Source organism: Coregonus lavaretus (genome assembly GCF_964263955.1).
Source record: "Coregonus lavaretus genome assembly, chromosome: 11".
Lineage (NCBI taxonomy): Eukaryota > Metazoa > Chordata > Actinopteri > Salmoniformes > Salmonidae > Coregonus > Coregonus lavaretus.
In genome coordinates this window covers 36,423,639-36,439,109 of record NC_139998.1, presented here as the reverse complement: position 1 = coordinate 36,439,109, position 15,471 = coordinate 36,423,639, and the positions used below count along the sequence as shown (strand labels likewise).

At 42.1% G+C, this 15,471-nt stretch overlaps 1 protein-coding gene across 1 annotated transcript in view; it reads right to left on the bottom strand.

The window, feature by feature from the left end:
* LOC311137532 (cadherin-13-like) overlaps positions 1-4,172 on the bottom strand; it is a gene marked incomplete at both ends in the record, with an annotated part of 523,767 nt that extends 519,595 nt beyond the window's left edge. The window contains one exon of the mRNA XM_084172059.1: positions 4,128-4,172. Within this exon, the coding sequence (XP_084028185.1) occupies positions 4,128-4,172 (45 nt within the window). The remainder of the gene's footprint in view (positions 1-4,127) is intronic.
* Positions 4,173-15,471: the final 11,299 nt, after the last annotated feature.

Here is a 15,471-nt window from a genome sequence, read left to right as displayed (position 1 = left end):
AAGAGATGGAGACGTTGCGGAAACAGGACGACGGCCATCGCACTGCCATCTCCTCTCCTCCTGCACGTCACTCTGTTATATTGTGTGTGTGCTCATAACATAAAGACAGCCAAACACTGTCTATTAGTCCACAAGTTTCTCATTCTCTCTCTACACTACCACAGGCACACAAATAAGCCATTATTTCATTTTCCCAAGATAGTAGCCTTTTCAGTTGGCACATTTAATGAATTTATATCCATTGGTATTTTGTATAATTAGGCTACAGCGGGCTGATATCAAACCTGGACACATATTTACTCTAAATATCAGTTTCTTGCTTGGGAAAAAGTCCCCCTCCAGTCCTACCTATTGCTTTTCTCCCTCTCCATCCCCATGAGAGCTAAATTGCTTTGCTCCAGGCAGAGAAAATATGGATGGTTAACTTTCCCCACAAGGTCAAACCCTCCCTGAACAGAGTTAAGACTTGGGTTGACCTTACAGTCCATTAAAGTGAACAGCTGAACCACAGTCATCAAGGGAGAGAGCACTGGAGATATGCTCGCTCCCAGCTTTGCTTAGTCTTACAGAAATGTGTTTGTGTGTGTGTGTGTTTGTGTGTGTGTGCATGTGTTTTCGTCAGCAGCATCATTTACAGGAAGTTTTTACTCCAGTATGGCTGCCGTCAATAACAGCTACACCCAAATAAACTCTTAAGAGCACTCTAACATCGCAGGGTTGGCTATCTGCTTTGATATCTTCCCTTCATTATGCCACTGGAGAGCAATACTTTCAACTCTTCCAACAACCCTCCACCAGCTAATATGTCCAAAGTTACTCCATAGTACTGGACAAGCAGCTCATCATAACATGTAGGAGGATACTGGGGTCAAGCCACCTGACCTGTGTGTTTATGGTCCGGGGCTGAGCATTGAGAAGCAGCGTGTGGGTGAGAGATACGCAATTAGGGGGAGCATCAGGTCCGTCCAGAAAGGCTCAGAGCTGACATTGGGTGGAGCGCTGCACCCCTCACAAAGTGGAGAAAGATAGAGAGATAGAGAAATAAGAGAGAGCGAGAGCGAGAGAGAGTGTGTTTCAGATAGCCATCAGCACTAATGACTGGCTTCCATCATTACTGGCATCATTACTGGCCCTAAGTTGGCCTTATTGTGCTCCTTCACCAGACATAATTAACACTAGTTCTAGATCTTTAAAATAAATACAAACCTTCTCAAAACACCAAACACAGAATGTTAGGAGGAATGTGGTCTAGCCTAATCTGTATCCAAAACTTCAATGCAAAAGTAGGCTAAAGGGTTAAGTGAGGGCATGGCTGGGGATTGTTTGTGGGTGAGGGACAGGTGTGTTTTTACTTTTTGGCTTAGCTAAGCTTGATAAGATCACAAAAACAGAGGTATTTTCTACCTTTGTACCTTTGTTTTCTAGATGTGTGCGTTCGCATCGTGAATTTTGGCAGTGTGTGTGTGTGTGTGTGTGTGAGAGTGTGTGTGTGTGTGTGTGTGTGTGTGTGTGTGTGTGTGTGTGTGTGTGTGTGTGTGAATGAACTGGCCAAGGGCAGCGGAGTGTGTGTAGTCCCTGTCCCTGCACCTGTTGCTGCAGTAATAAATGGAGTTGACATGCGGCCATGGCTGTGTCCCTTTCTTTTTGCTGGATCAGTGGAGTGAGCTGCAGACAGAGGAGAGGAGGGTCACTGAGGTGGGCACACCTCCTGTCTGTCTGTAATCAGGCACCAAGGTAACGCTTACTCTCCCATTCCCCCCTGAATGGTCACTTTAACATTCCCCTGGACAATATGACCTTAAAGGACCATGCCAACACCCCCATCACGCTCACACTTCAGGGCGGCTTAGAGGGGACTTTAACAGTTCCATAAACGTCCAGAGCAACAAATGTATCTGCTGTGCTGACTGACTCCCAGGTGCTAGCAGAGAATTTTAACTATGACTTCTTGTATTGCGTCTACGGAAGAGAGGCACATCACTTTCTTTACCTTTATCTTTCCATTTTCATTCAAACCCACCTGCACTGGGCTGAGAAATACTTAGACAAGTGCATAAAATAGAATATGATCGCTTCACAGAAATAGATAGAGAAATAGAAGGGAGAAAGAGAGCCAGAGAGATAGAGAAATATGGGCTCCTGCACCTCCCGGCTGGGCTGTGCTGTACTTATTCGGAATCATCGCTGAGGCTCTCGACTGCTTAGCGTTTCATTTCTAATACAGGGATTTATGGTGAGGGGGAATACAGCATCAGCTTATTCTGGAGGCAAACTTGGCGCCCTGCCTGAGCTATAAGAAAAATAAGAACTTGGATGTTGTGTTGTCCTGGCTTTGGTAAGCGTTGCTGTAGCGTTAGAGGAGAGTCGGAGGGCGATCTGATTCCCTTGAAGAAGCGGGCCAATAGAGCCAGACAACTCTAGCGGTAAAAGTATGGGACACAGTCTCTCCAGACACAGAAGGAATTAACTTTTATTTCTCCTTCATTTACATGTCGCAGCCAGCGGCCTATTAACTCTATTTTCAATCTAACAATTTATGTTTGCGTCTGCCAGCTTAGCCAGACAATTGCAGTATCAGTGGAAAGAAAAACTCTGTGAGTTTAGCAGCAGTATTGAGACTATGTTATTAACCTGAGAATGCAGATGATGTCATACTCATAGCAAAAGGTGTGTAACAAACATCTGGCCTCATCACACAATAATAACCATGTAATCTATCAACAGCAATAAATATGAAAAGTAAAGCTCCCAATCGTGATGGTTCAAATTCTGAGGAAAAGCCAGCCATTAATTCGGCACCTGTCTCTGCTTGAACCTCGCCCTTTGATGGAGAGAGAAATGAGAATGCGCAGCAACTGGGAGTTCATGGAATGGAGGACACCTTCAATGCAGTTGTTCTCCCACAAGTCTAGCTTACTAGGAATCCAGGTCTAAAACAATACCATTGAAGGAGAGAGGAGATTCAGCAACACTTGGAGGACAATGGAATTCAATAAAAAAAAGATTATTGCTAAAAGTAGAACCAACACATTTTGGCTTTCAACAGTTTTTTCCAACACAATGCCATTAACAGCAACTGTTGAGTGCACACCTTTGTAAAATGTCACCATGTTTCTATGTTATCAAATCTAGGAATTTGCGATGACAAGATGTAGCCTTTTCCAATGATGAGCAACAGTAGGCCTACCAACTACCAAGGTTTTGAAAATTGGTAGCCTACTACTTTAATGTGTCACTTTCAGCCATATTGCCCTTCAGCACTTTAAATAGAGCAAAGTGTGATTGAGGGAGGCAGCTGCTCCAAGTTATCAGTCACTCCAAATTAATGCCAGATAAGATCTGCAGCGAGCTATCAAAGCAGGTATAGCCTACATGAGAGGCTGTGTCAAAGGGAAACGGGGAGGAAACATATCTCAAAGAAAATGCTTCTAAATTGCATTCCTATCGTCCAACACCACCCTTGTTATTCAAGTTAGACGCTGACTGTTTCAGTGATGCTCTGAGAGCTCAGTAAGAGCTGATTGCCTTGAGAATCCTCCCCTCACACCGTTCGTTCACCCACATGAACACAGAGCCAAAGAAACGCTCAACTTGGTATCTGAGCGGAATATAGATGTGGCTGTATACAAGAGTTAAGCCGTGATTTGCACATAGCTCCACACTTTACCCGGTTCCGCCCATTGGACGCCTATGTGAACGGCATCCGTAAACCGACTGACTGACCACTGCAGACTAATGCCAAACTCGACACTCTCCCCAAGACGACCAGGTGCCACAAATGCGACATGTAACACATTGTCAGTATTATTCATCGACTGCCTCCTAATCATATCTTTCGTGGTATTACCTTATAAAGTTACTGTATGTGTACCGTTCTGAAATTATTAGACTATATTGGCTTCATTTAGTTTCTTTTTAAATAGAGATTTCATTCAATCTATACAGACAATCATTAAATATCGTAAGCTATAGCCTATGCAATGCAAATAACCATTACCCCTTTGCCGTTCATTAAGTGGCATGTTAAAGATCAGAATATAAATCATTGATAAAGATCAGAATATAAATCATTGATGAACAGCTGCGGGAGAGCGCTATGCAATGCCACATAAAACACTCCGGCTTACCTGTGAGACAAGGAACGCAATGAGGATGCCGATATCAATCTCCATGGTCTCAATTCTCTGGGAATAAAATTCAAAACAAGGTACAGGTTTGACCAGCTCTGCTCATAATTCCAGAGTCAAACTGCCAGTGCGAGAGTAAAAGAGCTTGCTGCGAGCTGCCAACTTCCCAAATAGAACTGCAGCCTCTAAGCATTGGATAGAGGCGCGGAGACCACAACCAATAGATTTATAGGGGGATTTTTTATACCCGTCGGCATCTGTATCAATCAGAAACATTATAGGGTCCGAATTGTATTATATATAGACAAATTACATGTACTGATTCACATTCATATGTGTTTGAATATTATATTATATATGATTAGTCAGCTTATAAAGCTTGGATGTAGGCAAAAAAAAAAATCGATCTGTAAATAATAGGGTTATATGTCTGCATATCAGATGAGAAGATGTATGCCTTAATGCAAGATTTGTCATTTAAAATGAAAGAGCGAGAGAACATAACCTATATCACATAGCCTAATAAAACGTGTTGACACATGCACCGTTTCATGAGACGACATTATTGAAGAAGCATTGGCAGAACCGTACACCTTTTTCTTATTCTCATCTCACTATTCTTCATTTGGAAATGTGTGGGAGTTTGACAGCACTTCAGAAGCGGCATTTTATTCCCTCAAGTCTGCGTGCCCCGAGCCTCAGGGCATGTTTTTTGCTGAGGACGAGAGATTTGACAGTGGCAGGGAGGGTTGCGTTTGGGTGGAAAATAAAGCCTCTAAATGCTATTCACCGGGAGCCCCTGAGAAACTGATGGTTGCTGTGACCTCACTTGGGTAAATCGAACACATTTTACTTCAGAAAAATATGACTTGTTATGAACACAGAATGTGTTCTTTATGGTTAGGCTAGAAAATAAGAATGTGATTTGAAGGGTCCTATACAGTGAGGGAAAAAAGTATTTGATCCCCTGTTGATTTTGAACGTTTGCCCACTGACAAACAAATGATCAGTCTATAATTTTAATGGTAGGTTTATTTGAACAGTGAGAGACAGAATAACAACAAAAAAATCCAGAAAAACGCATGTCAAAAATGTTATAAATTGATTTGCATTTTAATGAGGGAAATAAGTATTTGACCCCCTCTCAATCAGAAAGATTTCTGGCTCCCAGGTGTCTTTTATACAGGTAACGAGCTGAGATTAGGAGCACACTCTTAAAGGGAGTGCTCCTAATCTCAGTTTGTTACCTGTATAAAAGACACCTGTCCACAGAAGCAATCAATCAATCAGATTCCAAACTCTCCACTATGGCCAAGACCAAAGAGCTCTCCAAGGATGTCAGGGACAAGATTGTAGACCTACACAAGGCTGGAATGGGCTACAAGACCATCGCCAACAGCTTGGTGAGAAGGTGACAACAGTTGGTGCGATTATTCGCAAATGGAAGAAACACAAAATAACTGTCAATCTCCCTCGGCCTGGGGCTCCATGCAAGATCTCACCTCGTGGACTTGCAATGATCATGAGAACGGTGAGGAATCAGCCCAGAACTACACGGGAGGATCTTGTCAATGATCTCAAAGCAGCTGGGACCATAGTCACCAAGAAAACAATTGGTAACACACTACGCCGTGAAGGACTGAAATCATGCAGCGCCCGCAAGGTCCCCCTGCTCAAGAAAGCACATATGCAGGGCCGTCTGAAGTTTGCCAATGAACATCTGAATGATTCAGAGGAGAACTGGGTGAAAGTGTTGTGGTCAGATGAGACCAAATCGAGCTCTTTGGCATCAACTCAACTCGCCGTTTTTGGAGGAGAAGAATGCTGCCTATGACCCCAAGAACACCATCTCCACCGTCAAACATGGAGGTGGAAACATTATGCTTTGGGGGTGTTTTTCTGCTAAGCGGACAGGACAACTTCACCGCATCAAAGGGACGATGGACGGGGCCATGTACCGTCAAATCTTGGGTGAGAACCTCCTTCCCTCAGCCAGGGCATTGAAAATGGGTCGTGGATGGGTATTCCAGCATGACAATGACCCAAAACACACGGCCAAGGCAACAAAGGAGTGGCTCAAGAAGAAACACATTAAGGTCCTGGAGTGGCCTAGCCAATCTCCAGACCTTAATCCCATAGAAAATCTGTGGAGGGAGCTGAAGGTTCGAGTTGCCAAACGTCAGCCTCGAAACCTTAATGACTTGGAGAAGATCTGCAAAGAGGAGTGGAACAAAATCCCTCCTGAGATGTGTGCAAACCTGGTGGCCAACTACAAGAAATGTCTGACCTCTGTGATTGCCAACAAGGGTTTTGCCACCAATAACTAAGTCATGTTTTGCAGAGGTGTCAAATACTTATTTCCCTCATTAAAATGCAAATCAATTTATAAAATTTTTGACATGCTTTTTTCTGGATTTTTTGTTGTTATTCTGTCTCTCACTGTTAAAATAAACCTACCATTAAAATTATAGACCGATCATGTCTTTGTCAGTGGGCAAACGTACAAAATCAGTAGGGGATCAAATACTTTTTTCCCTCACTGTAGATTGGAGAGAGAGAGAGAGATGACTTGGTCCTCTGTAGCTCAGCTGGTAGAGCACGGCGCTTGTAACGCCAAGGTAGTGGGTTCGATCCCCGCGACCACCCATACACAAAAAAAAATAAAAAAAATAATGTATGCACGCATGACTGTAAGTCGCTTTGGATAAAAGCGTCTGCTAAATGGCATATTATATTATATTTAAAGACTTAACCTTTTGTTTGTTATTCAGGATGATCCAGTGGCTTGCCTAAATCATACTGATGCATCACACTTCCAGCATATTGTGCCTAAGAATTTTATATAACATGAAATATGAGCTGTATGGTTGATTTGTTAATACCTGCAAATCTATATTGAGATTTGGTGCACCTCTTTAAGTATTGGTACTGCATGATGGCCATGGGTTTGGTTTGAGTGAATGTCAGGGAAGGTGTCATGAAGAGAGGAGGAAGTCCACACCCCTCAGTGAAGGTTACGTTGTGAATACAAAACGTTTCCATTTTAGGACCAAAGGTCAGGTGTCTTATATGGCTGGCCATCTCTCCTTCTTAGTGGGCAAAGCTGTCATGAAGTTAATCTTCATGCAAAGTACCCTTCAGACTTCTGACGCTGGGGGATGTTCCTGAAGAGAGAGATGAGATGAACTTTGAACCAAGAGATAATGAAAAAAATAAGTGTTAAAAAATTCAGAGCCCCACACAGACGTGCGTTCACAAGGATGCATATTATGACAATGACGGATTTGTGCATATATCCATTGTGAGTGGGGAAGGAAAAAGGTCATGCCACACAACTAGATAGGGTCCCTGTATTCCTTCTGCTCAGGAAGCAGTCACATTTCTTTACTCTTCTCTCCGGATGTGAAAGATGAGGCTAGGAATAGTTGTGACGGTCGGAGGAATTGCTTTTCCAAGACAATGTTGCAAAATTTTTGCACATTATCTATTTATCAACAGAATAGGAGGGGAAACGGCACATCAACACTGACGGCTCTGTTTCAATAAATGGGGTGAAATAGGAATTATTGTAATAATGAATGAAATATGACATAATGGTGGATCAGAATTGAAATGTCAGGGAGAACAACATTTACAATCAAATCAAATCAAATCGAATGTTATTGGTCACATGCGCCGAATACAACAGGTGCAGACATTACAGTGAAATGCTTACTTACAGCCCTTAACCAACAGTGCATTTATTTTTAACAAAAATCACATCATCACATCATTGTTTTTGCGAGACAGCGTGGTATTGAGAATCCTCACAACCAAGTTAAGAATCTTGTAGTGTGTGACACCCTGTCTGTACCACATCGTTTAGTGTGTGCACCAGTGGAGGCTGCTGAGGGGAGGACAGCTCATAATAATGGCTGGATTGGAGCGAATGGAATGGCATCAAACACATGGAAACCAAAATAAAACAACAACAAAAAAAGTGTTGAGAAAAAAAAGAGCAGAAGTAAAATAAAATAACAGTAGGGAGGCTATATATACAGGGGGGTACCGGTGCAGAGTCAATGTGCGGGGGCACCGGCTAGTTGAGGTAGTTGAAGTAATATGTACATGTGGGTAGAGTTAAAGTGACTATGCATAAATAATTAACAGAGTAGCAGCAGCGTAAAAAGGATGGGGTGGGGGGGCAGTGCAAATAGTCCGGGTAGCCATGATTAGCTGTTCAGGAGTCTTATGGCTTGGGGGTAGAAGCTGTTGAGAAGTCTTTTGGACCTAGACTTGGCACTCCGGTACCGCTTGCCGTGCGGTAGCAGAGAGAACAGTCTATGACTAGGGTGGCTGGAGTCTTTGACAATTTTGAGGGCCTTCCTCTGACACCGCCTGGTATAGAGGTCCTGGATGGCAGGAAGCTTGGCCCCAGTGATGTACTGGGCCGTACGCACTACCCTCTGTAGTGCCTTGCGGTCGGAGGCCAAGCAGTTGCCATACCAGGCGGTGATGCAACCAGTCAGGATGCTCTCGATGGTGCAGCTGTATAAATTTTGAGGATCTGAGGACCCATGCCAAATCTTTTCAGTCTCCTGAGGGGGAATAGGCTTTGTCGTGCCCTCTTCACGACTGTCTTGGTGTGTTTGGACCATGATAGTTTGTTGGTGATGTGGACACCAAGGAACTTGAAGCTCTCAAACTGTTCCACTACAGCCCCGTCGATGAGAATGGGGGCGTGCTCAGTCCTCTTTTTTTCCTGTAGTCCACAATCATCTCCTTTGTCTTGGTCACGTTGAGGGAGAGGTTGTTGTCCTGGCACCACACGGCCAGGTCTCTGACCTCCTCCCTATAGGCTGTCTCATCGTTGTCGGTGATCAGGCCTACCACTGTTGTGTCGTCGGCAAACTTAATGATGGTGTTGGAGTCGTGCCTGGCCATGCAGTCATGGGTGAACAGAGAGCAGAGGTGAATCATTTCTGGTGACATATTCTTAAAATGCCTTAGATATTTTAGACGTTGAAAATCGAAAATGTTTTGTTAAATGTTACGACTTCAGTCTGAATTTCATGCTTGAGAGTCAACAAATCAAAAGTTGATCCTCTGCATACTGAAAAGGCATTCGGGGCTTTACTCAATCAACTTGACAGGCTTTACAAGTTTGGCCTTCATTAGGCTACTACATGCATCAGTCACTCATTCATTGATTTCTAATGTTGAATAAGTGACTGTAATATTCTAATAGCACAATTAACTAAAGTAATGACTGCAAATCAGGTACATTTTGTCTGTTTTGATGACAAGATTGTCCTTGTTGTGTCCTTGATTTATTACTAATGTGACTGTCTCTACATACCAAACACTGCAGCTCATGTCTGGTTGAGGACTTTGCTGAAATTGGCTTTAAATATGGTGCTGAAAAGCAGATAGAATACAAGAAGACTTAATTGCCGTATTCCTCTTGGCCCCCTTGGAAGCATAGGGCATACACCACGGCTCTCCACCTCAGTAGAAGGATGGGAGATGTATTATGATCCTCTTGGGTTTGACTCATCAAGCTGCTGGGATGTAGGAGAAAGGAAAGTTAGGAAGAGAGGTTAGAGACTCGGCTGCCTGGTAACCCCCTCAGGACCCATAGGACCAGAGGCTAGATTAACTTTAAACAAGCCCTGGGGCAGAGAGCAAGTGCACCCTGGAGTGGACCAGGAGATGGAGTAATCATTTTACAGTATCAACTGTACCTCAGAGAAGCAGGAGTCAATAGTACACTGTGAAATTCACCATGGATTTTGAGTTATTGTGGAAATTCAGGAGCTTTAATTTATTTTCTTAACATTGAATTGGTAGCATAATTATAGCATCAACCATCAATTAACCAGACATTGTAATCCATTCAAATTGACATGATTCAATTAGATTTTTCAGGGTTTTCTCTCTAAGACCATTGTGAAAACAGTTCTATAAATACATGTGAATAATTGACAGTTATTGATAGCTTTGTGAATTATTAGGGGATATTGATTCAGCCTTGTGAAATCTGTCCACCCCTGAGAACTCTGATTCCCTCTGTACTGAACCCGAACTAAACTGAGGTGAATCAAACCATCTATGCATGTTCTAAATTATTTGCATTCATTAGTTTAATCATCTGGAACAAAAACAAGCACACACAGGGGACACACGGACTGAAGAGCCTGATTTTGTTGAATTATACTGTAGTGCACCACTGGATGCAACAGACAGACCACCTCTCAAGGCCCCAGCACCACATATTCATGCCTTAATCAGCTGTCTGGGAACACTGTTTCAATTCATTTCAGAGGAATATCTTAAGAAACCATAGCATTCATATGAATTGGACCGGATGCAAAATTTCATTTGAATGACTCAATGGTGTGTAAAGGTGGATGGGGTTGGTCTGCCTCCTTGTGTTATTCTCCTATCTCACCACTAGGTGGGAATGAAGTCATCCTACTCCAATCTTGACCCTGCCCTGGTACCAGCGGAGCTCTGTGGCCAAAGGGAGTTTAGTTTGGTCCTTGGGAGGGCCGGTTGGAGCAAATTGATGGTCTGACATCTGTTGCTTTATCATACCTTGCATTCTCTTTATTACTTACCACAACTCTGGACAACCCTGGACAACACACATCTACAATTGTCTACCATTTTTTTCCCATCTAAAATTTGGGGTGTTTGTAAAGTATCCCTGCTAGGCGACTGAGGATGCTGTCAGACTCATAAAAGGGGTAATGTGGCACCAGCAGGGACAACAGGAAGTTAATACTATGCCGGGCGTACACTACACAACTTTAAAAATACTAACATCGCTGAGCCTCTCACTTTAAACAACCGTATTTTCAGTCGTTTTTTTTTGTCTTGTCAACATAGTGGTGCACACCAAAGGAGGTTGGTGGCACCTTAATTGGGGAGGACGGGCTTGTGGTAATGGCTATAGCAGAATAGCTGGAATTGTAACAAATACATCAAACAAATGGTTTCCATGTGTTTGATGCCATTCCATTCGCTCCAATCCAGCCATTATTATGAGCTGTCCTCCCCTCAGCAGCCTCCACTGGTGCACACACTAAACGATGTGGTACAGACAGGGTGTCACACACTACAAGATTCTTAACTTGGTTGTGAGGATTCTCAATACCACGCTGTCTCGCAAAAACAATGATGTGATGATGTGATTTTTGTTAAAAATAAATGCACTGTTGGTTAAGGGCTGTAAGTAAGCATTTCACTGTAATGTCTGCACCTGTTGTATTCGGCGCATGTGACCAATAACATTTGATTTGATTTGATTTGATTTGATTGTTAAAGTAGCTAGAATGAGCTGTGGCACAAAGCAGCCTCAAACGTTTTTAGTCAGATATTCACGCTTGCCATACAGAGTTGAAATACAATGCATTCAGAAAGTATTCATACCCCTCGACTACATTTTGTTGTGTTACAGCCTGAATTCAAAATGGATGCAATATTTGTTTTTCTCACCAATCTTCACACAATACCCCATAATGACAAAGTGAAAACATGTTTTTATAAATTTATTCAAAATGAAATACAGATATCTCATTTACGTAAGTATTCACACCCTTTGTTATGACAGTCCAAATTGAGCTCATGTGCATCCAATTTCCTTTGATCATCCTTGTGATGTCACTACAATTTAATTGAAGTCCACCTGTGGCTAATTAAATTGTTTGGATATTATTTAGAAAGAATCACACGTGTCTATATAAGGTCTCACAGTTGACAGTGTATGTCAGAGCAGAAACTATACCATGAAGTCCAAGGAACTGTCCGTACATCTCTGAGATGTTATGAGGCATATATCTGGGGAAGGGTATAAAACCATTTCTAGAGTGTTGAAAGTTTCCAAGAGCCCAGTGGTCTCCGTCATTGGCAAATTGAAAAAAAAATTGAACTACCCAGCTGGCCATCTGCCAAACTGAGCAACCGGGCAAGAAGGACCTTGGTCAGAGAAGTGACCAAAAACCCAATGACCACTCTGACAGAACTACAGCGTTCCTCGGCTGAGATGGGAGAAACTGCCAGAAGGACAACAGTCTCGATAGCCCTTCACCAATCTGGGCTTTATGGGAAAGTGGCCAGACGGAAGCCACTCCTGAGAAAGCACAGCACACCTGGAGTTTGCAAAAAGGCCTGTGAAAGACTCTGAGATCATAAGGCAAAATATTCTGTGGTCTGATGAGACAAAAATTGAACTCTTTGGCCTGAATGCAAAGCACTATGTCTGGAGAAAACCAGGCACAGCTCATCACCCATCTAACACAATCCCTACCGTGTCAGAACAAAAATGTGAAAGTCCTTGACTGGCCCAGCCAAAGCCCAGACTTGAATCCCATTGAAAGTCTCTGGAAAGACTGGAAGATTTCTGTTCACCGCCACTCCCCATCTAACTTAACAGCGCAATTTGCAAGGAAGAATGGGAGAAAATCCCCACATCCAGATGTGCAAACCTGATACAGACATACCCAAGATGACTCAAAGCTGTAATTGCCGCCAAAAGTGCTTCTACATTGACTCTGGGGTGTGAATACTTATGTAAATTAGATATTTCTGTATTTAATTTTCAATAAATTCTAAACATGCTTCATCTTTGTCATTATGGGGTATTGTGTGTAGATGGGTGAGAGGAAGAACATCTATTTAATCAATTTTGAGTAAAGGCTGTAATACAACAAAATGTGGAATAGTATCATTAACATTCTTGGCATTTAGCAGACACTCTTATCCAGAGCGATTTACAGTAGTGAGTGCATACATTTTAAATATTTTTTTCACACTGGTCCCCTCTGGGAATTGAACACACAACCCAGTACACCAGGGATGGGCAACTGGCGGCCCCCCTTTTGTATGTCTGCGGCCGGGGTCTCAACTTACTGTTGCGAGTTAGACAGGGTTGGGGAGTAACTGATTTCAAAAAAACTAACTGTTACCAGCAAAAAATATTGTAATCAGATTACAGATACCTTTGAAAAAGTAGATGATTACTTCTTGGATTACTTTTTAATTCCGAAAGGATGTTTGCAAAGAAATACATTATGACCCCTTTTTGTTTTCTCATTGACATTCAATTCAGCATTGAAGAAAGGCGTACATTTAAGCTTGTTTCACCTGAACGGGTCTGACCACAAGTCAGAGACCACTATGATGACACACCAAATGTGTTTGATGGATCCTTTTTTGTCTTCTTATGCCTCTTAAGAGGATGAAGGTAATGCATGCCGTAACGTAAGCCTATTGTTTGTTTGTCCAGATTTACGCAGCAACAGAGTGCTCCTTTTTCAGTTGAAATATCCTGGGGTAAGGAATGTTTTTTGGACAAACAAATGGTGTCCCTGTACCTATAATTTGAATTGCATAAGACATTGCATAAAACCAACATGATCTCACAAACTCTTCACTGAACAAATAATGGTCAACCAATTTCTGTGACTCAGGGTGCTTTATAAAAGCACACTTCAAATCAAATGAAAGGTTATTGGTGACGTACACAGTTTAGCAGATGTTATAATGGGTGCAGCAAAATGCTTGTGTTACTTTGGTGTACCATTCTTTCCTTAAACTGTCTCTGTGTTATAAAATGCTGATGCTGCCATTATGGAGCTCTTTAGCAACAATATTTACAGCCATTGATTCAGGACTGGGGAGGTCGAACAGATGGCTTCATAGACACAGAGCTACAGAACATGCCCTGGCTCCTATAAACTGTAGTTGTAGTCTAACATAAATAACTGATAACTATAAACCATTGTTGTTGGCAATAATAAACTACACTATCCTCTGTCAATTAAACATCTATTTAACACACATGTCTCAGTCCTTACGCATATAAGGCATCCATTTTTACATGTAAGCCCATGATATCACAAACACGCACATGCATGCACACAAACTCAAAGACAATAGAAAAAGTCACACAATCTACCATTCCAATCGAATATGTTTTTTTTCTTCCCATTTACAACTGTCTAAATAAGCTCTCAGTGGGAGCTCAACTTCAGTCAGTGAGAGAAAAGATGAGGATAAATAATGTCAAAGTTAATTTGCTGAACTTGCTGCCGCATGAGGACCTGCAAATTAATTTTTGCTGCATCTAAAGTCATTTTCATAAAAAATGTACCGTGAGAGTTCTTCATCCTTTTCCCTGTGACAGTAACTTAAGAGCAGTCAGTGAACGTGGCAGCCTAAAGATGGAATTTGGGCTGTGGCTGTGTGTTTACATTCCATATCAGCCACTACGCTACCCGGGCAGAGCAGGAGACTGGAGAAAATTAAGATGTTACATCATGTATGAGCTCTAGATCAGGAGTTCCCAAACTTTTTCACTCAGGCCCCCTTCCAGCATTGGGGAACATCCTGCGCCCCCCCTGCGCGCATGCCACTTCTATGGGCACAAGCACTGTTCATGACACAAACTGTTCACACCCCTCTTGTTGGCGGAGAGAAAATCTTGCAGGTTTAAAGTTTATTTCCTGTAATTCTACACATTTTGTTATGGGGTGCAGAGAAAATTTTGCAGTTTTAAAGCACATTTTCTTGCAATTCTATACATTTTGCCATGTCTAATGTGTATTCATGTGATATTTGAGTGACTCGAACATTACTACAAAATCTATGGGCAAATGTTTTTTACCTGACATGAGCTAGTTGATCTGGACATTTCTGACAAGTTATAAATAGCTCTCTAAGGTATGCAATGACTGACATAACAAGAGGAATACTGATGATGCACTACCCAATTTCAAAATGTCACCTTGTGCATTCATTTCAAAAGTAAGTTGAAAGCCGGACAGAGTTCCTTAAAAAAAAGGAAGCCCCTCGTGCCCCACAGTTTGGGAACTACTGCTCTAGATGATCAGAGAGAAAGCAGTGAGATGAAAGTCCTAATATCAAACACTTTTCACTCCCATGAACTCATTGGGTGCAGGGCTAATGCTCAAACAAACGTACATAATAAAGTTATGCCTCTTCTACTTCACCTCAATGGCACAGTTGTTGACCAACATCAACAACAGTTGGTACCATTACAGGGCCATATTGTTGGGTTTGGGTCCTACTTTATTAACATGAAAGTGAGATCACACTTCTGATAGTGCATGTTCAACCTGGATTCGGGAGTAGATGTATCATAGTAAACTTAAAAGTCTAAGCCGTTGGGGTGGGATTTTGAATTTTATGAAACCTTTAGGTATATATTTTATTTATAAAAAATGTATTTGATAAAATATTGAATTTGGCCTTTACTACTATAGCCTATAGAAACGCATTGAATAACACATTCATAAATGGCATAAAAGACAGTCCAAAAATAAATAATAAGGAATAAGGT